At 36.0% G+C, this 24,457-nt stretch overlaps 1 protein-coding gene and 1 pseudogene across 2 annotated transcripts in view; one reads left to right on the top strand and one right to left on the bottom strand.

The window, feature by feature from the left end:
• The window catches only part of ankib1b (ankyrin repeat and IBR domain containing 1b), a 66,252-nt gene extending 55,434 nt beyond the window's left edge, over positions 1-10,818 (top strand). Inside the window, 3 exon segments of the mRNA XM_087286751.1 lie at positions 3,654-3,765; positions 7,746-7,789; positions 7,880-10,818. Of these exon segments, the coding sequence (XP_087142877.1) occupies positions 3,654-3,765; positions 7,746-7,789; positions 7,880-8,662 (939 nt within the window). The 3' untranslated portion in view covers positions 8,663-10,818.
• Positions 10,819-22,154: 11,336 nt separating this feature from the next.
• On the bottom strand, positions 22,155-23,953 carry LOC141378194 (uncharacterized; annotated as a pseudogene). The gene is made up of 5 exons (XR_015511144.1): positions 23,748-23,953; positions 23,548-23,616; positions 23,386-23,451; positions 23,177-23,270; positions 22,155-22,661 (listed from the first exon to the last, which is right to left on the bottom strand). The product of XR_015511144.1 is annotated as an uncharacterized LOC141378194, transcript variant X1 (transcript).
• Between the last annotated feature and the right edge of the window lie 504 nt (positions 23,954-24,457).

The following is a 24,457-nucleotide window of genomic DNA, read 5'->3' as shown; positions in this document are numbered from 1 at the left end:
CTACACAGCCATTGCGAGTAAATAACTGTAGGTGATGTTTACCTTAAAAAAAAATACTAATATATTCTTGTTGATCTTCTGGATTTTACCTTGTCTCGTTTTGGGTTTTGGATATGGAATGAAATAAATTAGCGTCCAGAAACGGCAAATTTGTGCAGTTCCAAAACAGTGCAGATGGTCATGGACATTTCTGCTGAGGATTGACAGACAATGTGCAAATGAAAGAACATTGCTTTGGTAAATATGTAAATAAAATCAGCGCATTGCAAATTAGCGTAGCGTAGACAAATATGTGGGGTACTAAGAAAATAATTGATGTTCTAGACGTCATCCTACTTCATTAAAAACTAGGTATTTAATGAAAGCAGCAATGGTGCACATTTAACAAAAGAAAATATCTATTTATTTTATATATTAAGTAAATTCTATTTAGTTTATTTATTCATTCTCTTTTCGCTTTAGTCCCTTTATTAATCAGGGTTCAACACTGCGGAATGAACCGCCAACTTAAAAAGCATAGTTTTATGCAGCGGATGCCCTTCCAGCTGCAACCCAACTCTGGGAAACACCCATACACTCCTGCACGGGAACACAGGGAGAACATGCAAACTTCACACAAAAATGCCAACTGACCCAGCCAAGGCTTGACCAGCGACCTTCTTGCTGTGAGGTCTTTCTGCTACCCATTGCGCCACCGTGCTGCCCTATATTTAGTTTATTGTTTATTTGTTTATTGGCCAAAATAGATAAGCTTAATATGTGACCACAAGACAATGACAAAAACCTATTATATAAAAGGTGAAAGATTGTGTGAAAGTTAAACTGCAGCTATATTCACCTTTTCATATACTTCCAGTAAGCCATATCCACTGTATTTGCTGTATGTGAGGCCCAGTTTACACTAATACGCTTTAGTATTAAAATGGCATTTTAGAACGAAAATGATCTGCATCGACACTGGCGTTTCCCTTAGCATTTCTAAACAGCTCTCTGTCCACACTACACCACTGAAAACGCACACCATGTGACCACACACACACTCTGGCATGTGCTACATCGGATGTGCATGTCTGAGCTCCAGGCAGTCAGCGGTTGCTTTGAGCACTCCTCCCCAGATGGGTGCAGTGGACTCATCGAACAGTTTATCAAGGATCTTCCGCTGTATCTGATCTCATTTCAGTTGTAAAACTAAATATTTAATTCATCTTTTCTTTATCGTTATGACTCTTTGGTCTTTTGAGTCTATTACTTGTTTTCAGGTAACTTGTTTTGGCTGTGCGCAAAGATAAATTTAATATAATAATTTATGTAACTTACACTGATTATGTACATTTGACTGATTGCCTTTATTTCCTATATTATTATAGGCTCCGTTTTGTTATAAATATGCATACACTGAAAATGACAGTCATACAAATATGTAGCTACACGACGCCTCAACATTTTTAGTGTCTGTTAAGTTGTTAATAGCAAAATGAAAATAGACGTTCCGCATATCATGTTTTCATTTTATTGTTAATATAGTGAAACAACATAGCCAGGGTGATGTGGATTACTTGAAGTACACAGTTTTTACCCAACATGTTGTTAGGAGTTTGTTTTCCAAATCACACTTGCGAAGTCTCAATTTACAAGGAAAGGATACAAGAATGAACCTTATATGGAGGGAAAAGCCCCAATTAGATAGATGAATGCTTGCAACCACGCCTCCGTTTTCAGATGTCTCCATTTTTTCCCCATCCACACTGACACAAAGCATCAGTGTTTTAAAAACAAAACAGCCTCATCAGCATCTCCAAAACACTTGCTCGAAAACCCTGGGGTAGTGTGGACGTAAAGTGTATCTGAAGCAAAACTTATGCGTTTTAAAGCGTAAACGTATTAGTGTAAACGGTGGCCAACTTTTTGTGTTATTCACAGTCCAGATGCAAGTAGAACCGATCACAGTCTGAAAGAACTTATATTGCACTGGTATCACATGACTCACCCTAGTTGATTGTTCCAAAATGTCTTTTATGTCCTAGAGCAAATAAAAAATAGCATATTTTGCAAATAATATGTTTAGATTATATTTCTCTGACATTCCACGTAAATACATGTGGATAAAATATTTTACCTTATACCGTGCACTCAGTTCTCTGCTGTGCTTACTCCAGCAACTGCAGCCATTTCAAGCGCAACATTTAAGACATGCTTTTTTAAGAGGTTAAATAACGTGCATTAATCATAATTTGAGGAGCCAAAACATTAGTAGTAGTTTAAATACTCTCCTCCCATGAAATTGGTTTCTGACAAGAAACCCCTACAAATGCATATTCAGTATAGTCAGGTACAAAACCTATGTATTCATTCCTTGAGTTTGCGCTGATGCAAGCTGTAATGTAGCCGCAGATTGGCACTTGAAATCAAGCACCATGTTGTCTTACCATTTTCAAAGCATAAACATCTGCAAAATAATGTAAGCTTTGGATCTTTCAATGTTTCCGCCACTGAAACTTTTAAGATGTCTTTGTGCAGCTGATACTTAGCTGCCTTTGGTTTATCTGCGTTCAAGGAGAGGGGCTTACCGATAGGTCAAATCTGATGCTGTTTTAACATTATCCGGAAACTGAGGTATTTGTTCTTATATCCTGACATGGTCTACCAAAAAATGCCTTTGGTGTTACATCTTCAAAAGGCAGTTTTCTGCTTTATGCTTTGTTTCATGAAAGGTCATAAAATATGAGTTTTTGCAGACATTCCAAAGTGACGCAGGCCATCACTTTAGTCTATATTGCTGGTCGCTGTTCTTCTTTTGAAATCATGTATGCAGGCTATGGGATAATTTAATTTTGCTCTGGATTTATGGCTTATAGAAAGAGGAATAACAGTGATGCACTTTATTCAACTTTTTATTATTGATGCTTGAGGTGTACCTCTCAGGAATGTTTTCCCTAAATGTACGTTTTCTTTGACGTTGTTGCATGCTTACTGCATGCAGCTTCAGTTTGATACAGAAGACTTTATTTTCAGAAATTGATCAAGCTGTGGTGAAAATAAAGTTAATAAAATATAAATAAATTATGATTGAATGCTAAACAGATTATTCCTAAATGCTTTATCTTGTCAGTTTTATAGTGAATGACATTACTGGGTAACAGAATGTTTGCATACGTGCGTGTATTGAAAAGGGTAAAAGAAACCGTCTATTAAATAGTCATAGCTCTGCTATCATTTATTTACTTACATTTTTTGAGACCTGTTTTTTACTTTCATACAAAATACATTTTAATTTAAAGAAAGAAATACTGGTTACTTTTTTTCCATAGTAAAAAAGAATGAGACATATATTATATTATATTATATTATATTATATTATATTATATTATATTATATTATATTATATTATATTATATTATATTATATTATATTATAATTTCTACTAAAGTTAACAACATTAAATGGATTTTGGTTAAGCAATTTGACTCAAAACATATCTGTTATTCTGACATGAGACAGCCAAAAACCCTGTACTTTCATGTGACGGAATTCCTGTAGAGTGGTGCAGGTTTCTCTGAGTCTGTCTTTTATTTGCAGAGTCTTGTGGGAATGCTGCTAGACCTTTTAAATTTGCTTTGAAATGCTATGTTTTTTCTGGTCTTTTTGTTGTTTAGGAGTATGCCGAGTTCCAGTACAGACGCAGACACAGGCAGCGCAGGAGAGGAGACATGGCCAGCCTCCGCAGCAACACACCTGACCCTGATGACCCAGGCCACAGCACTTTAGGTATGTTTTGTGAATGTGTTTTTATTTCCTCTAATATCTGATACAGTATTTAAGCATTGTGGGATGTTGTAGTAACAGCATTTTTCTGCACACTAAGCAGAAAATGCACTGTTAACTTCTTTATCACAGCTTTCTTTTGCAATAAAGGTTATTATTACTGCAGTATACATTTAGTTGAGCAAAGCATTTCTAGGGTCAATTGCTATTGTGTTGCTCAGGGCTTCAACATTTGAGATCCCTTCACAGTGAACATGGCACAATAAAGTTAGGCTAATTACTGTCAAACTGTGCTAATCGTATATCTTATGGTATATGTTAGTTATGCATTTAAAAAAAAAACTCTTATGTCCAGTGTTGTTTGCATTTATGATTAATTTATGTAGCACCATTGTCCTGCGAGACACGATTACGTTCCTCTGTATGTCCACACATGTAGCGGAATTGAATTGACTTGCTTTCACAACGAACACAAAACGATACAGCAAACTTGTGACTACACAATTAGCATGTAATCCTGTACTGGTCTCATAATTCAATTATAATGTCAAACATCAAATAAGCGATACTGACATGTTCAGCATCGTTTCACTGCTCAGTGAGATGGAGAGATGGAGCTTTTTACAGTATGCCAGTGCGTCTTGAGTTCTACTGTACCTGGGAAAAATATCCTAGCAAACTCACAAGCAGAATATTGTACTCAGATGTAGGCTTGGTAAATAGTTAGTATTACTAACTGGCATTACTAAATACTCAAACATACACTCTCCGGCCACTTAATTGGGTACACCTCTCCGACTGCTCGTTAATGCAAATTTCTAATCAGCTAATCACATGGCAGCCAAACCGAGCATCAGAATAGGGAAGAGAAATGATTTAAGTGAATTTGAACATGGCATGGTTGTTGGTGCCATAAGGGCTGGTAAGAAACTGCTGATCTACTGGTATTTTCACGCACAACCGTCTCTAGGGTTTATAGAGACAGATCCAAAAAAGAGAAAATATCCAAGAGAGGCAGTTCTGTGGGCACAAATTCCTGAGGTCAGAGGAGAATGGCCAGACTAGTTCCAGCTGATAGAAATGCAACAGTAACTCAAATAACCACTTGTTACAACCGAGGTATGCAGAAGAGCATCTCTGAACGCAAAACACATCAAACTTGGACAATAGAAGATTGGAAAAACATTGCCTGGTCTGATGAGTCTCGATTTCTGCTGCGACATATGGATGGTAGGGTCAGAATTTGGCATCAACAACATGAAAGCATGGATCCATCCTGCCTTGTATCAACAGTTCCAACTCAGTGCCAATAGAGCATCATGTCAATGTCACAGCCTACCTGAGTAGTGTAGCTGATCATGTCCATTCCTTTATGACCACAGTGTACCCATCTTCTGATGGCTATTTCCAGCAGGATAACGCACCATGTTATAAAGCATGAATCATCTCAGACTGGTTTCTTGAACATAACATTGAGTTCACTTTACTCAACTGGTCTCCAAAGTCACCAGATCTCAATCCAATAGAGCACCTTTGGGACAAATCTGCAGCAACTGCATGATGCTATCATGTCAATATGGACCAAAATCTTTGAGGAATATTTCCAGTAGCTTGTTGAATCTATTTCACCAAGAATTAAGGCTGTTCTGAAGACAAACAGGGGTCCAACCCAGTACTAGTAAGATGTACCTAATAATGTGTCCAGTGAGTGTACGTCTCATTTACTTTTCCATAGTATGCTACTTGTGCATGTTTATCGCCTCACTTGACAAGAAAGTTCTCCGTTCTCATACACTAAGGATTACAAAAACTTAATATCTATTATTTTCTGGTACCCTTTTCTTTAGCATCTTCACTGGGTTCAAAACATTTATCGTGTTAAGTTTTATTTTTTATATGCTACTTCAGCAGCTGTGGGCATGCAATCGAAAGATCAAAACTAACTGTAGAGAATGATGGGCAATTCTTTCACAGGGAGATTAGAAAAAAAATCTGCATATTAGCCTTGACAACTTAGTCATGCCACAGTCTATCGCATCTGGTGTATACAGCGCCAGAGGGATCTATTGTTTGATTCAAAAGTGTCATCATGCTTTGAAAGTTTAAAGGCTCTTTACTCGCATTGGTCCTACTAGCTGTCCCACTAAACTCTAATCTGTGTCATGACACAAATCCCTCCAGTTTTACCTGCCCTGCTCTAATTAGGATTTTGTTACTGGAGGTGGGTACACTAACAAGGACGCTTTAAAAAACTGTGCCTTGCATCAGTCACTGGTCTGCCTCTTGAGGCTGGGGAATGAGGTTTACTCGCACAACTAGTTACTTGTTTAGCCTCTGTTAACACTCGACAGCAGAGTACGGGTCGGTACGGGTCAGGCTTATCAGGCTTGCGTTTCCCCCACAAAGGGTGCCCTTTTGGTGGGCGTGGTGTACGACATAAAGTTTAAGTTGACGTCATGCTCGCTTGAATAAATGTCTACGTTAAAGCTGTACACCCGTTCACATATCATAATGAGCAGCACTTCTCACAAAACAGATGCTTTATACACATAAATACTTGTTTATAAATGTTCATTACTAACTTTTCTATGAACATGATTTAATTATAACTGCAGATCAATGACAGTGCGAAATAGGCTACTGTAACATCTGTAATTATATAAAATAAATACATAAATGGAACATGTATGAACACATACAGCCTCTTACAGTCTCTGATATATTATTAATTACAGAAAAATTACACACAGCAAACATTTAGTCCTTATTTGAGTTCAAAAACACACGCAATATAGCCCACAGTCAGCGCAAACCTCTCATCTGTGTCTGTAATCTTCACCAGCACATGTAAGCTCTGTTAGAGAGTCATTTTGTCATTCCCAGTTTATAATAATCCAAAAGTCGAAGATAAATATAGCAGTTTGTTCATGATTCAAGTTGCTGAAACAATTTCAGCTGCACGTGTAGCTCCACCTTTTGGTACCCTGTCTCCCGTTTGGTACCCTTTCGAAAGGATGCCGGAAAAGTGGTACGGTAGTTTGGTTCGGTATGCTTTTTGACAGTGGAAATCTGTCCATATCAAAAACCGTATCATACCGTACCACTCAGTGGAAACGGGCCATTACATGTTGAACTGAAGTAGTCACCCTTAAGCATTTTCCTTAATTATCACATAAGCTTTACCTCTTCTGTTTAAACCCTTCCACTCCATCACAGAAACACCAGGTCAAAAATTTGCAGGAAAACTTTACAAGCCATAAAATAAAATTATTTTTTATTATTATTATTATTATGTTTTTTTCCGGGGTTTTCACCTTTAATGGACATGGCAGTAGAGAGTATTTACTAGAAAGTGTGGGGAGAGATAGGGAAGGATCAGCATAGGACCTCGAGGCGGGAATCTAACTCGGGTCGCCATGAGCACCAGAGTGCATGTGTCAATGCTCTAACCACTACACCATCTGCACTGACATAAAAGAAAATTCTGTGAAATAAAAAGCACTGTTGAATCCTATTTGATCTGCAATTTCTGTGTCCTTGGCTTGACCATATTAAGCTTTAAGACCACAAATTCAGGTCTACCTGTAACTTTAGCAGCTCAAGGTATGTGGACAAAAGCACCAATCTCATTGGTTGACAAGTCTTTAATGTGACACTACAAACCGAAAAAATAAATAAATAAATAAACCAGTTATTTAATTTTTTGAAAGAAAAATGTCATTATGGCTGGCATTTTTGCACATTCATATTTGCACTCTTTGTTTAGTCCTAAGATGTTAAACTTCGGAAATAAGCATGTGTGAACATTTTCTTGGTGTGTATGGGCCTTTACAGTAGCCTTGGTTGAAAATCCTTGAATTTATAGAACAATCACCTTTGATATCAAGGATTTGGCAGTTATTGTTAATTCTTGTACTGTAGTTATTCCTTGCTGTGCAAGCTTTCTAAGCACAATCTTAAACAAAAAATGTATTTTCTTACAGACACGCAAGAAATTGGTGGAGGTCAGAGACCGGGTTTGCCAATGGTGAGTGAAGACCCTGGTTGTTGAAATTCTGTGGTGAAATTTAATCTGAGAATCCTCAACTTAGAGTAGCATTCATCTTTTACCTTACAGCCTCATAGTTCTCTGGACGAGGACGATCCGAATATCCTGTTGGCCATTCAGCTGTCTCTGCAGGAGTCAGGACTGATGGCTGGTGGGGCTGGTGTTGATGCTCAGGAGATCCTCTCTAATGAAGCTTCTCTGGGGGCCATCGGAACCTCCCTGCCCACTCGGCTTGACCCGGTTCTGTGTGGGATAGATGTTCCCCGTGCTGCCCTGAGCAGCTCTGAGCTCTTAGAGGTGGGTGACAGCCTAAAGAAGCTGGGAAATATCAGTGGCCAGAATGTTCCGCTTCGCTTTGACAATCTCAACAATCCTGCCAGAGATCCCTCAGAGGGTCCTTTCCATAATCCTGCGGGACATATGGAAAGCTCTGATTTCAATTCGGACAACGCCAACCTTCTAGGCAACATCATGGCTTGGTTTCATGACATGAACCCACAGAATATCAGTTTGGTTCCTTCAGCCGGTGCAATGCATCAAGAATTCGCCAGTCAGTCAGCGAGGATGCCGTCAGAGTCAGATTGTGCTGTACCGCAGTGGATAACAGGGGGCGACAGAGAGGTAGAGCGAGAGTTTGACTCTGGCATCATCGCAGGAGAGCGGGAGCCTGTCAGGCCAACACAGCTGGACCTAATAGGTCTAGATATGTGTCCTCCTCCTTCAACTGTCGAGTTGGGCGAAACTCCGAGTGCTTTGAACCCGTGTCACTCCGATACCCCAAAATGTGACTCAGACCCTGACCAGCCTAGCAGTAGCTCCTCTGAATGGGAGGGTCAGGTACACCTTGTATGAAATACTGACTTTAGCTACTATCTAAGCCACTTTTTTTGATAAAGTAGCTGGCGGAATTCACCCCGAGGAACAAGATTAATGACAACGAGAAGCTTTGTATTGTTAGATATGTAGAAATCGAAACAGTACTCGTCGAGTACTTGTGTGTTTCAGGCCTTTGTGCTTATAAGGCATGTGTTCTTTGCTTACTGAAAATAACTCTTTCTGATCGTGGAGTGTTAAACACTTTTAGAGTCAGTAACTGAACCACAAAGCGCTAAGAAGATAAGACGAGTGTTGAAGTAGCAAGAATAATCTACTGTACAGAATGGGACAGTGTTCGGTGTGAGTTCCTGTTCGCCTGATTCAAAAAGATATATAAGATACTGTAGGTGCCAAACACTGGCTTGCACACGCCGAGTGAATGGTGTGCAGATCGTGCCTGCTGCTGAGGGCCTAGTCGCCCTGTTGAGTACACTATCCTTCCTTTAAACTAGACCTGTAGTGTTAGAGAAGTACAGCGTCACACTCTGAACAGGTTCCGTAATGCTAATTATCACAGAAACTAAACGAACGTCAGCTCTAGTTGCAGTCGACTTTTCTGTTTTGGTCAAACGTAATCACTGTAACCCGTCACTGGTTAATTAGAACGGCGAGATTTAAACGGTAGTCTGGAAAACGTTTTTCTATTTGCAACTTATCACAGTGCCTTTTCTGTGAAACTTCTCTTAATTTACAGCCACTCTGAGCCCCAGAGTTTGGTACGTTCTATATACATCGTGTTTGTACATTCAGGTGGCGATTACGCAAACCGAACTCAATGTTTTTTAAAAGACATTTTTATATTTGTTTGGTTGTCTTTTTGCATGCCACTGGCCCCTTCCACACACACAAAAAAGTTTTTTTTAAAGCAAAAGTTGAATGAAACCACACACATCATGTGTTAGGATGTGAAATCAGCAATTTATAACAATCTAATTCTAAAAGAAAACACTTTATGAAAGACTTAATGAATCTTTTCTAAGACACCACTTCAAAAAAACACATTTCTCTTAATGATATCGATGGATCTTGCGGTGGAGGCGAAAAACATTTGTGTTTTAAGGCCAGAAGCTGTTTTATCTGCAGATTTAAAGTACATTTCTACACATGGTGGAGCTCTCATTTTTTACACTTAATTTAACTGTGGTTTTTCTCTACGCTAAATTATATAAAAAAAAACAAACAAATTTTCTATTTATTAAAAATTGAATGTCCTTAAAATGAATGAAGATCCATAAAAAAAGAGCGCCAATATATAAATATATTTTGTGTATGTATTAAACTGTTATAACAGTGCCACTTTTCTATATTAGCTTCGATATTACTTAAACGTGACTGCTGAAATAATTGTTAAAAGCCATTCAAAACTAATCAACAGAATGTTTTTGCTTACATATTCTTGCGAACACCTGGCCAACTTTTCATCATTTCAATCAAATCACAGCAGCACTGAGTTTGAAGCACTTCTAAAAATAAATTGCACAATTTCGCTCTCACTTCAGCCTTGGGGAAAAAAAAAAAGAGTTTTTGCTCATAGGATTGCGGTTTTAGCTGTGGGTTTGACCGAGCAGGCGCCTGATGCTTTACTCTGTGGGCTTGATGTCATTTATATGCTCAATCTGACCTTCAGTCCAAATGTTTTGCTTTGTATGAAATTTATACAAAGTGAAAAATTGAAGGCAGTCCTGTTAAAGTGATTATTTTAGAGTCATTCCATTCCTCAGAGTTTGGGTTTGCACACATTATTATTTGTCTCTGTATGTACAGTATGTGTGTGTGTGATCAGAATCAGTTAAGCTCACTAAATGGCAGTATTTCTTTGGACTAATGTATGTCGCCAAAGGTGGAGATGGATCTAATGTCTGTTCAAATGAAGCATATGGTAGATTCGTACAAACATGAGTTAAAGAATGAATAAAAAGAATGACAGATGATGTCCTGTATGTGACATATTTTGTAACCCATTAAAGATTTTATATTGTTAAGCATCTAATCCTTGAAACGGTATTTGCACTTTCATAATCTTTACTTGATACATTCCCGGTTTATATGGAAAAAAAAAATACAAATGTGTGATGTTTGGCCATTGAATTGGATTGATTTGAGTGTGAATCTCAATAAAGTTGCTAAACATGTTCATTTGTAAAAGTGGTTGTTTCTTTCTGCATGACATAGTAGGGCTGCACCATGTTGGAAAATTCTGACATTATTCATTCATTCATTAATTTATTTTCCGTTTGGCTTAGTCCCGTTATTAGTCACCGCAGTGGAATGAACCACCAACTTATCCAGCATATGTTTTATGCAGCAGATGCCCTTCCAGCTGCAACCCATCACTGGAAAACATCCATACACACTTATGCGCACATGTCTGGATTGTGGGGGAAACTGTAGCCGGGGTAGAACATGCAAACTCCACACAAAAATGCTAACACACCCAGCCGAGGCTCGAACCAGCGACCTTCTTGCTTCTTGAGGTGACAGTGCTACCCACTGCACCACCGCGGCACCAAATCTGACATAATAACATACATTCATTCATTTTCTTTTCGGCTTAGTCCCTGTATTAATGTGGGGTCGCTACATGAATGAACCAGTTCATGAACCCGCAACATATCCAGCATATGTTTTACGCAACGGATGCCCTTGCAGCTGCAACACATACACAATTTTAGCTTCCACAATTCACCTATAGCACATGTCTTTGGACTTGTGGGGGAAACCGGAGGATCTGGCACCCGGGAGGAAATCCACGCGTCAAGGGTGTAGATTTGCTCTTGTCATTGGTGGGACATACATCCCTAGAACGCATGCCTTGAACATCACAAATTCTGTTTTGCACTTTTAAAAGCATAAATAAAGTACTTGATAATATTAAATAAACCCATACTAATACATATATCAATCACGTCAAGTCAATTCACATCATTTTATTTCAGTTGGGCTTTGAGGAGGTATGAATGTAGAGAAATTTGGAGAAGTGTGTGACACAATTTAACTGTTTTATCCCGATTATTGTTTTTCATAATAATGAAGGCCAAAAACAAAACTGAATTTCAAGTAATTGCGGAGTCTTAGTTTAGTATTACGGTGACCTAATAGCAAACTTGACTTTGTGCACGTGTAGGCTTCTAAGGGTTGACAGAGCATTATTTAATGTTGAAGTTGATTAAATTATTGGTAGGGACATTTCAGTAATTGGTGGATATTGGTGGGGGCACGTCTTCTACATCCATGTCAATCCTATGCCCTTGCCACGCGTACACGGGGAGAACATGCAAACTCTCAACAGAAATGCCAACTGACCCAACTGTGGCTTGAACCAGCAACCTTCTTGCTGTGAGGCGATTGTGCCACCCACTGCATCACCGTGACACCCTATATTATAATACATTATATTATTCATTTATTCTCTTTTCGGCTTAGTCCCTTTATTAATTTGCGATCGCCACAGCAGAATGAACTGCCAACTTATCCAGCATATGTTTGACGCAGCGGATGGACTGCAACCCATCTCAGGCAAACATCCATACACACTCATTCACACTCATACACTACAGACAATTTAGCCTGTCTCCAATTCACCTGTACCGCATGTGTTCAGACTGTGGGGGAAACCGAAGCACCTGCAGAAAAGCCACGCGAACGCAGGGAGAACATGCAAAATCTACACAGAAACCCCAACTGACCCAGTTGAGACTCGAACCAGCGACCTTCTTGCTGTGAGGTTGACAGCAATACCTACTGCGCCACTGCGTCGCCATTATATTATATTATATTTCTATGCTGTGCACCTGCATAAATATTTTTTTGTAATATTTTGTTTTATTTAACATTTTTATAAGATATTTAACAAAATCAGTACAATACCACTAAAAAGAAGAAAAAATATAATAATACAAAATAATTGACATTAGCCCCCACGCCCTCAAAAAAATAAAAAAATAAAAATGGGGATGGATCGTCTCAGTTACCAAATATACATAAATGTACATACATGACATATGTAACTTAAACATATTAAAAAATGACAGTATTTATGTTTTTACAAAGTCAGTGTCATGAATATGAGTTAAAGATGAAAATTTACAAAGGGAAAATGCTAGATTCTTAAGAGTCTTAAAATAGGTCCCCATGTGGTTTAGCTTTTTTCTGTGAAGTTTCAAGACATAGTCGTTCCATTTGAATGACATGAAGCAGCTCATTCAACCATCTCTTAAAACAGGGAGCCTTAGGAGATTTCCAATCAAGTAAGATCATCTTTTTAGCTGTAATCATGCCAACCATCAGGGCGTGCTGTTAGGTTGATGGAAAGGTGTCCATTATATTTGAATATCCAAAAATAGCCAAATTGTAGTCAGGTTGGATAGTGGTTCCATAAGCACTGGAAAACAACTCAAAAATGCTGGACCAAAACTCATAAAGAACAGGACAAAACCAAAATAAATGTGCCAAAGTCCCCTCTGCCCTACCACATCAGTCGCATTAAGGAGATACAGAGGGAAAGATTTTGCTTAATCTAGTTGTAGAAAAATGAAGGCGATGTAAAACTTTAAATTGAATTCATTTTTGTCTCGAATTTATTGAAGCTTTTTTTTTTATTATTGACAGGGCTTCTTCCCAGATCTCATCAGCCACGTCTTCATTTAAATGCACCTGCATAAATATAATCAATGACAGGCATATATAAATATGACAGAGCAATAATAGAAGTTATATTAAGAATAATTTTACACAATAAAATAAAAATTATATTTATCTTAACTTTATCGTTTAACCTAATGAAATAATCTAATCATGTGAAGATAATTGTGATGATGCTGTTGATAATAATAATAATAATGATAATAATAATAATAATAATAATAATAATACAAAGGTAATAGTTTTTAATCTAAGTTAATAATTCATTTTTATTGTTATTATTTTTGGTTAACTCAGCTATGACAGCAATTCTTTTGTTATAATTAATGTGTTGTAAAAAGTACAACAACAACCTTTTGTTATTGTACAACAACACATAATAATTATAAAAATAACAAATAGTAACAATAACAAGTAATAATAATATTTATTGTGCTTGGTAAATAATTAAAGACAAGGCTGAGGTTGCACTTTTTGAAGAAGCAGAGAAATGTCTGCCAGGGTTTTCTTGTGAGCATTAGCCCCTCTAGTGAGTAAAAACGGGATGACACTTTCCGACAAAAAAATCTTTAACCGCAGTCACTTCTTTTGTACCACATCAGTTGTACATATATTTATATCAGGCTTGTGATTGTGATCTTTCACATTATCAGTTTTTGTTGTATGTGGTGATATGCAACATTTATGTTGTATAAAAGAATCCATTAGTGATGCTTTTTATTTTTTGGGTTAAATGGCGGGGGTCAGAAGTTTAAAGAAGTACCAGAAGGTCACAGTGGCTTTAAGCTTCAGAGCAAAATGTCAGATGCTGGGAAGTTTCTATTTTGACAATCTGTCATTTTAAGATGGAGGCTGTAATCTGTGATTCCAAAATCTTTTTTACGACCAACAAGTATACAACAATTTACTTACCATTAAAGACTGACAATTTAAATGCGGCCCACAAAACATATTTGCTTTTTTATATGCATATTTTAAAACACAATATCTAACAAAGTAGTATTTATAAAAAATAAAAAAGCACTTTTCAAAGTAAATTTGCCAAGTTAAAAACACACTGGAGATCAAAGTTATAGAAAACAAATTTCATTCATTTACTCATTAATTATCATCTAAAATTAGCGTGTAGAACAGTTTTAGAATATAACCAAGGCACTTCAACAAAAAACACACATTGTGTATTCAAAACTACTTTTCTCGAAAAATAAAGGTACAAGGCTGTCACTGTGGTAATACGTTTTATTTTTATTACAAGATTTGTTAACCTCCATGCAAGAAAAAAAAAAGTTATTTATGTAGTTTGAAGTCTGATATTTGAGAAAATATAAGGGGTCACTAACTTTATCAATTCTTTCATATATTAATATTTATAATTTGTACTTTTTCTACCTTCTAAAATGTCATGTGACAGGAAAAATGAAGTTTGAACTATGGTTTTATGCTTTCACTATAGTTAAACTAGTAAATCATAGTAAAACGATGGTAGAACGAAGGTAAAACAATTGTAAAACAATGGTAAAATGATAGTAAAGCAATGGTAAAACGATGATAAAACAATAGTAAAACGATCGTTTTACCATTGTTTTACCATCGTTTTACCATCGTTTTACCATTGTTTTACTATGGTTTTACTAGCAATTTAATTGTTTAGTATAGTGAAATGTAGATTAACTATGGTTTTAGTAGGCTTTCACTATGTTAAAACTGTGGTAAACCATAGTAAAACAATGGTAAAACGATTGTAAAATTATGGTAAAACGATTGTAAAATGATTGTAAAACGACGGTAAAACGATGGTAAAACAATGGTAAAACGATTGTAAAACGATGGTAAAACGATTGTAAAATGATGGTAAAACATGGTAAAACGATTGTAAAACAATGGTAAAACGAAGGTAAAACAATGTTAAAATTATGGTAAAACGATGGTAAAACAATAGTAAAACGATGGTAAAATGATAAAACAAAGGTAAAACAATTGTTTTACCATCGTTTTACCATTGTTTTACTATCGTTTTACCATAGTTTTACTATGGTTTACCACAGTTTAACTATAGTGAAAGCATACTTAAACCATAATCTACATTTCACTATAGTAAACAATAAATTGCTAGTAAAACCATAGTAAAACCATATTAAAACAATGGTAAAACGATAGTAAAATGATGGTAAAACAATGGTAAAACAATTGTTTTACCATTGTTTTATCATTTTACTATCGTTTTACTATTGTTTTACCATCGTTTTACCATAATTTTAACATTGTTTTACCTTCGTTTTACCATTGTTTTACAATCGTTTTACCATGTTTTACCATCATTTTACAATCGTTTTACCATCGTTTTACAATCGTTTTACCATCGTTTTACAATCGTTTTACCATTGTTTTACCATCGTTTTACCGTCGTTTTACAATCATTTTACAATCGTTTTACCATAATTTTACAATCGTTTTACCATTGTTTTACTATGGTTTACCACAGTTTTAACATAGTGAAAGCCTACTAAAACCATAGTTAATCTACATTTCACTATACTAAACAATTAAATTGCTAGTAAAACCATAGTAAAACCATAGTAAAATGATGGTAAAACAATGGTAAAACAATTGTTTTACCATTGTTTTACCATCGTTTAACCATTGTTTTACAATCGTTTAACCATTGTTTTACCATTATTTTACCATCGTTTTAACATTGTTTTACCATCGTTTTACAATCGTTTTACAATTTTTTTACAATCCTTTTACCATTGTTTTACCATAATTTTACAATCATTTTACCATCGTTTTACCATTGTTTTACATTGTTTTACCATTGTTTTACCATTGTTTTACTATCCTTTTACCATCGTTTTACAATCGTTTTACCATTGTTTTACTATTGTTTTACCATCTTTTTACCATTGTTTTACAATCGTTTCACCATCATTTTACAATCGTTTTACAATGGTTTTACCATTGTTTTACCATCGTTTTACCATTGTTTTACTATGGTTTACTGCAGTTTAACTATAGTGAAAGCATACTAAAACCATAGTTAATCTACAGTTCACTATAGTAAACAATAAATTGCTAATAAAATCATTGTAAAACCATATTAAAATGATGGTAAAACCATAGTAAAACAATGGTTAAACAACGGTAGCACAATCTTTTTACCATCATTTTACCATTGTTTCACCATCTTTTTACTACCGTTTTACAATCGTTTTACCATTGTTTTACCATAGTTTTACCATCATTTTACCATTGTTTTACCCTAGTTTTACTATCGTTTTACCAAAGTTTTACTATCGTTTTAATATGGTTTTAAAATTGTTTTACCACTATCGTTTTATCAGTTTACCATGGTTTTACTCTCATACCACTTTCCCCAGAAAGTCCCCTAAACAGTCTCCAAACGTCTGCATTAACATATAATTAGACCAGAGAATTAACTTTTTCCATTGTTTATTGTTCAGAAAACACAAACAGTATAAACCATAAATGATACATTTTAGAAATAGTTTACATCTACATGAAACAGAAAGATTTTGAATAACAAAATACAAAACTGAATTGCAAACTGAATCTTTAAATTACATGAACAATATGATGCACAACTGGAAAATTCTTGGAATAACTTGCAGAACTATATGACATTTTAAACAACAAAAATACTAAATGTATTTGCAAATGTATGAATCATAATTGGTAAATTATTAAAATAATTAGCACCTGGAAAACAATATTTATAAAAAAGACATTTTAAACAACAAAATTGATCTTCAAATGTTTAAAATGTAATAAATTACAATATGATCCATATCTGATAAACTTCTAAAATAATCAGCATCTGCAGATAAATAAATATTTTAAACAAAATAAATTTATGCATGTTTTAAGTGTGATAAATATTCATACAAATATGATCTATCACTACTAAATTACATTTTAAAATATGCATTTGCAGAACAATACATTTATAAATAAGACATTTAAAACAACAAATATTTCAAATATAGTGAATCACACTAATAAAATATCTCATGGCTGGTAAATTATTCAAATAATTAGCATTTGCAGAAAAAAACATAAAAATAAGACTATAAACAACTAAATTGATTAGCAAATATTTTAAATGTAATTAATTATATAAACTTTAATGCGATAAAAGAGTGGGAGAAACCTTCTAAAAATAGAAAACAATTGTGAAAAACAAGTCACCACTTGATGTTGAGAATTTTTTTATAAATATAACATTGGACATTTATCTGCATTCTTTTTACAATGTTTATAATTGTGTGGGGCTAACTTTAAAACCCACTAAAATAACTTCCTCAGTCACCTGTTCCAAGGAGTAAGAAAACTTTTGCCTTGGGTTTAATGTATGACAATTCTTACTAGGCAACAATACAACAAAAAATAAAACAAAATGATTGATAGTAGGGAGAGAACACGTCTATAAGGATGTTACGAAGCTCAGTGTTACAAAGCATTACACAAACCTGTCCAGTAGAGGTCGCTAACGAACTGCTAATCACACATGCCCTTCAAAGATGAGCACGTGAAAGAACAATGCAGTCTGAGTGGTGTGATTTTTTTTTCCCAAACCAGTTAAGCGCAAACCACGCCCCCTACGCGAAAACCCCACCCTGCAGCGGTGACTCACGTCTGTGGCTCGATTTCATTGGTCTAGCTATATCACAATGCAACGAACACACTATTTTTTAATATAAGACCTAAAATACGAAAGGTTAACAAAGCGTGCATGAAATGAAACGCAGGACTATTACATCCGTTAATTCGGGTGCTCATGTCGCTCAGAGAAATTGCCTCGGCCGAAGGCGTCCCTCACGGTCACACTCCGGTCAGTCTTAAATATTAAACAGAGGTAATTGACTAATACTTTAGATGGCCGCTACCAGCGCGCTCGTTCTAAAATACTTTAGTTAGTCCCGCTTAGATGTACACCTTTGAGTTAAGACAATCATCATTTCTAATTAGAGGTTAGGGCATTATTATAAATGTACCCGACTACTGGACTCTATAGTAACTTTGGTTCCCCTTCGGTTGGGGAACTTCAGTGCCATAGAGTGGATTGATTGAAATCCACGAAATGGGAGGATTCGGATCAGAAGCCGCTTGTCTGGAGAGTATTGAACAGGCCAATGAATGAAAATGAATTGGCAGCGTAAGCTTGCGCAGGTGTGCTGCATCGCCAATTATCCCAGCATATAAGCATATAAGCGGACCCGTGTCTTCCCTCTCCGCTAACCACTCTTTTGCTATGGGTACTCCCCCTTTTTAGGGCTAGTCCATATGTTAGTACTGCCATCTATCCCCCCTTGGGTAACGGATGGCCTCCGCAGTGTCCTCCCTATCGGGATTGCACGCTTCCCAACGTACTGTCGTATTCCTAGAGTGATCTAGATGCTCACGACTTCCCAAAAAATATTTCTAAATCCGTAAGACTTCTGTTTAAGTAGGATAAATTAGGGCCAGGGACACGTTGGAGGACCGCGCCTCCCATGATGTGGGTGCGTCAAGCTTCCTTGACTATCCCCTCATCGGGGGCGTTGGTAAGGTGCAGTCATTATGGCGCTTTCCATACTTCTCCCATTTCGTAGATTTCAATCAATCCACTCTATGGCACTGAAGTTCCCCAACCGAAGGGGAACGTTCGAGGTTACAGAAGTAACCCTTCGTTCCACGAGGAGGGGAACAGAAGTGCCATACTCCGTCGCCATAATGACTGTCCCTTAGCTGTTTGAAAGTCTCTTCAGCTTAAAAGGATGGTGTTTGCTCACTTCAGGTGTGCTTATATGCTGGGATAATTGGCGACGCAGCACACCTGCGCAAGCTTACGCTGCCAATTCATTTTCATTCATTGGCCTGTTCAATACTCTCCAGACAAGCGGCTTCTGATCCGAATCCTCCCATTTCGTGGATTTCAATCAATCCACTCTATGGCACTTCCGTTCCCCTCCTCGGGGAACGAAGGGTTACTTCTGTAACCTCGAACGTTTTCTCCGAGCCCATGGTTTCCCATATGAACTTAATTTAGAATAATATTACCTTCAAACAAAGGTCGGGTAACCAATCTAGGTTAGTTGTGCAACAACTTGTTGACCTAGACGGAAGTTAACGCCCTTTCCACCCAAGTACACTTGAATCAATATCAAGAGTCAGTCGGATCCCTAAAACACAATTAGTGTGCCCAATGCTCCATCTCAACTGGATTTTAGTCCGTCTACTGACCTGACGCAAGACGTGCGGAAACAAGGATACAGCGTAATCAACTTGAATTAATAATTACAGAGTGAGCAAAATATGTTCAAACATTACAATTTATTAGTCAGGTAAATGTATTATGCCAAATTCAATCAGTTAATTCATAAACGATCAATACAAAACATCAAATTATCAAAGACAAATCCAAGATGAAAAGATGCATTCCTGACTTCAAAAATATACATAACATGGAGCAAGCCATGTTATGGGCTGATCTGGTCAGGCAGAATCGCCCTGAGCCTTTCTCAAACCTTACCTTAAATAATCCAAGAATTCCCTCAAGGAAGGGGGTGTGTGTATAACAAAAGGCATTCACATTTAGGGCTGCCTGTGGAAAAGTCACACCCTTCACAGTGGTTCAAAAGATGCCTAAAGTTATATATTTATTGTTTTGAATATGTCTATTTCTGAGAGAATGAGACCATTGTACCAATCGCACTGAGACATTTCAAATGATATCAAACATGATAGTTAAAGTCAGTTTGATTAATCTAGAACATTTAAACATTGAAATGACCATATGTGTGAGATGGGGTGGATGAAGCCGAGTTTCAGCAGACTCATATGCAAATGCAGCAGGAACTGGTTTTTCCCGCATTCCCACCTGCTGGGTTGTGGAGTCAATTGGCCCTGTTTTCAGCTCATGTTTTGAATTGTCAAAGACATCAAAAATATTTGTAATATTTCAATTCTTACAGTTTTTATTATTAATAATTTTGCACAGCCCCTGCATGCAAACATAACCTGTCTAGTATAAAAACGTTAAATTGAATGACTGATTATGACAATATCTGGTAATAATTCAGAGAAGCTGGATAGTGTATGTGTATAATTTGTTGTCAAAATCTAGATATTTTGCTAAATTACCTGATTTTTAAACTAAAGAATGTAACATTTGTTCAACAATTACACATGCTTTATGGTCTGTATGAAATATGCTGTCACATTCAAAAATATTTAAAATATGTTTAGGAATTAAGTTTAAAAAAAAAATAATTAAAAGGTTCTGTTAGACTCAAATTTAAAGAATTAAAAGATTTATTTTTGTTGTCTATGCTTTGAGATTTGTAGATATTTTTAAATAATATTGAGTAATTACATGACTTACAGATTAATTAAGTTTTTAATTAAATTGATTTTAAAAAGTTAATTGTTGTATTTATTTTTAATGATAATTAGTAGTCAGTAATGAATAACGTTTTCAGAGTAATTTACCTAACACTGCACATAATCTTCATATCAGATGGAAATTAACTGAAGCGCAAGTATATTGAACTATACCTGTTTCTATACAGAGTTTAGATGTTTAAAAACTGCAAATGAGACCAACATGTGTTCTGCAGGCATTTCAAATAATGAATAAATCAAAGAATGAATAAATCATTAGTATATGGCAAAATAATAATATGTACACGTTAATTTGATTAGTTTAGTAATCATTTACAAACTCATTCTAAAAGATCTTAAAAAACAACTACACTTAAATAAAAATGATTTGTGAATAATGTGTTAAACTAATCATGAAAAAATAATCAGTAACAAATTATGAAAGTACAAACTAAATTTTCACAGTTTAGAAGTCAAGAATACAGCATTTGTATCTGCAGTTATAAACTCCTTACTAACATCTGATAATGTAAAGTTAATGGTTAACAGAGAATGAGTTCACCATTTGCTAATGCTTTATAGATGATTTATTGTTTTTAGTTATTATAAAGTGTTACCCACATTTTTGTCTGGGTGGACCATCATAACCCTAACCCCTATGTGGCCTCACATTGGTACCAAGAGCTCCTAACAAACAAATTCCTTGTATTTGCACACACTTGGACAATAAAGCTAATTCTAATACAGTTTCAATGCTTTATCTTTTAAATAGATAATCTCACAAAAATACATGGTACACAAAAGCAGCATTAAATATAATATTACATTACAGCTCACAATTACCATTAAACATTTACATTTAAAAAAGAGGCATTTAAAAAGAGACGTTTAATGACTTTTTTCTGTACAATTACTATTGAAATTGTGTCCAAATTTGGTTTTAAATATGACTTCATAACATGCAGCCCAAAAAATAAACATATAATTTATACATTTTATACATCAATATATAATACTTAGTTTGAATTTGTCAGGATTATCAGCTGAAATGCCCACAGCCACACTAGAGAACACTCTAGTCTCTACACTCTAAATTGCTCATTTTTGACCCTTGCTTGTTTTGACCAGTCCTATAAAAGTAAACAATAAAAACTGAATTTGGAACTTCACCTTAGTTGTAACCACCTTTCATAACAGAACAACGTTTAAATTTTAAATGTTCAAAGAATGGATGTGGCTTCATTGTTACAATTTGTCATAACAGAATACTACGCCATCAACATTCCAGCTACTATGGACCCAGCAGGACCTTAAGTTTGCCTGCATCATTGTAAATGTTCATTCAAAGACCACAAAACGGTCAGGCCTTTCAGCAAACTTTAGTTGATAATCATGACATCATCAACTCATCTACTACAGATTTTACAAATAAAGTATAAACAAATTAACCTTATCCCCCCCCCCCCTTACCCACGCACACAAAACTAGCTAAACCAATCTATATCATTTATCAATTTGCTAATTTTTAAGGTTGATGTGAGAAATTCATTGCCACAGATTCTGACAATCGGTGGCGAACCCTGACAGCCTTTTCCCCACGTTTCCCTGCAGATTTGTTGTAATCATGGTCTGAACCAGAACTACTTTTTCTGGGGCGCCCCGATATCAAATGCCGCCTAGAACCATTCTTGACAGTTCTTCGGGCGACTGCTGTGGGCTGACAGCCAATAATAGGACCTGGTCTTCTAGCAGCTCGTCTTAATGCAGCTGCTCGTTTAGATGCAAACACTCCTTTACCAAAACTGTAAATTGCAAAGATTAGTTGGGCCGGGTTGTGCTGTATTTTTTTTAAACTGCTTGGCCATTGCAGTTAAGGCGTCACTGTAGTCTGTGTTTACAGCTAGTTCACCAAGCAGTCCCAGCATTCGTCTAACAGGAGACTGAGGTGTAGATGCTATTTAAACACACAATAAAAACAATTAAATTAAAACAAATATTTGCAACAAATACTTAGACCTGGAAAAAAATTGAGGTGTGTTAATTGAAACTAAATTATGCGACAAAAATGTGTTTCACATAAACTGAATACACCTGCGCAAACACTCCACTGCATGCCTTTAACTACCTAGTAGTTTTTGGTTGTTATATATTGTTATTATTTACATTCATTTACCTTTAATAGGTAATCTGTGATCTTGGCAGCACTTAACAAAAGGGTAAATAGTCTTCAGATGGTGAATTTGCATTTTTAGGTTGAACAGTAACAGTTTAAATGTACAGGAAACTCTTAATTGATAAAAAAAAATGCTGAACATTTTCTCCAGGGTGCAAAATACAAATAAGAGTAAAACTAAATATATAAATAACAGTAAATGCAAAAAGTAATGCAAGTAAAACGCAAAAAAAAAAAAAACTACTTAGAAAATCCTGGTTATTTGGGCTCAACCAAACATCCAGGCTTTGACTCACCTCCCTCTGTGTTACCCTGCACACAGGGTTGTTTGGAGTATGAGTCTTCTTGAGTATGCGTTGTTTCACGCAATTCTGTCCAGCTGATGCAACTCTAAAGTTATACACACAGACAAAATGAAATGTTACAAGAGAATTTCTGTTCAATATGCTACCATTAGAAATAGACAAAGAACCCATAAAAATGCACCATGCCTCTCTTTACCAACCATCATTTGGAGCACGAAGATGGTACTGATGATCAGTAGTAGAGGTTTCTTGCCTGATAAGCATGCCTATAACAATTGTGTACAACTGCATTGTATACTAATGTATATTTGTGAGAATTTAGCATGTATAGTAAATGTCAAGTCCCACTTGAATTTTCTTACCTTGAGCTAATGTGCTTGGTATTGGAATATTTTGTCGTAGAGGGTTTAAGAACTCAAGAGAAACTGAGGCTGTGAAGGTGATGAACAGCACATAAAATTTGTATAATTAAAAAAATTAAGCTATTCAAATATCTAAGGAAGATAGTAATAAAACACATCAGTCAGTGTGTGACAACCTATAATGACAAACAAAAGATTACTTTTTGTTATTTTTAGCAGCTCAGCCCTCATTTCAGCTGTTGTGGGGAGAAAGTTGATGGAGGCCATTTTGTAATTTTGCACTACTGCTGCCTGGTGTTTACATGGTGCCCCATTATGGCCAGCTGGACATGTGCAGAGCTCAAACTCCATGTCCACTGTATATGATTGCCCTGATGTGGAGGATCTCACACAAAATGTCTTTTCACCAATCTATTAGTCACATGAAGACAAAAAAAAAAATACCCTAACAACTTTAAGAATGCACAGAACACAGAATCATTCTCACAAAGACAGTCTTTGCAGACTTGTTTTAAAAAGTCTTAAAGACACTAAGACACAAAAAAAAACATAATGAATATTGAGATGCAGCCATCTTCAAATAGAACTAACAATTTTATAAAAGATTTATAAAATATATCTTCCTTGAGAAATATCACAGGATGTGATATTGCTTTTTGTAGCACGGAATCTTGAATGGTGGAATGCCTCCCAATGGCCAAATGCAACATCGGTCACACGTGCTTCATAGATCAATACACCCAGGTCTGCTAAGTCTGTCAAAGCTATGGATTTACACAGACTAAAATGTAACATACCTGTAGCAAAACTGAAGGTCTGGGCAGATTGCACGGTTGGCTGAGGCATATACATACTTGTTGCCATGTTCAGCCAACAGATCACTTTTAATTACAGCCAGAGCTGATGTTGG

The sequence above is a fragment of the Danio rerio genome, chromosome 16 (assembly GCF_052040795.2).
Source record: "Danio rerio strain M-AB ecotype USA chromosome 16, GRCz13ab, whole genome shotgun sequence".
NCBI lineage: Eukaryota > Metazoa > Chordata > Actinopteri > Cypriniformes > Danionidae > Danio > Danio rerio.
The sequence above is the reverse complement of the archived record's forward strand: the minus strand, read 5'-3'. Positions and strand labels throughout refer to the sequence as shown.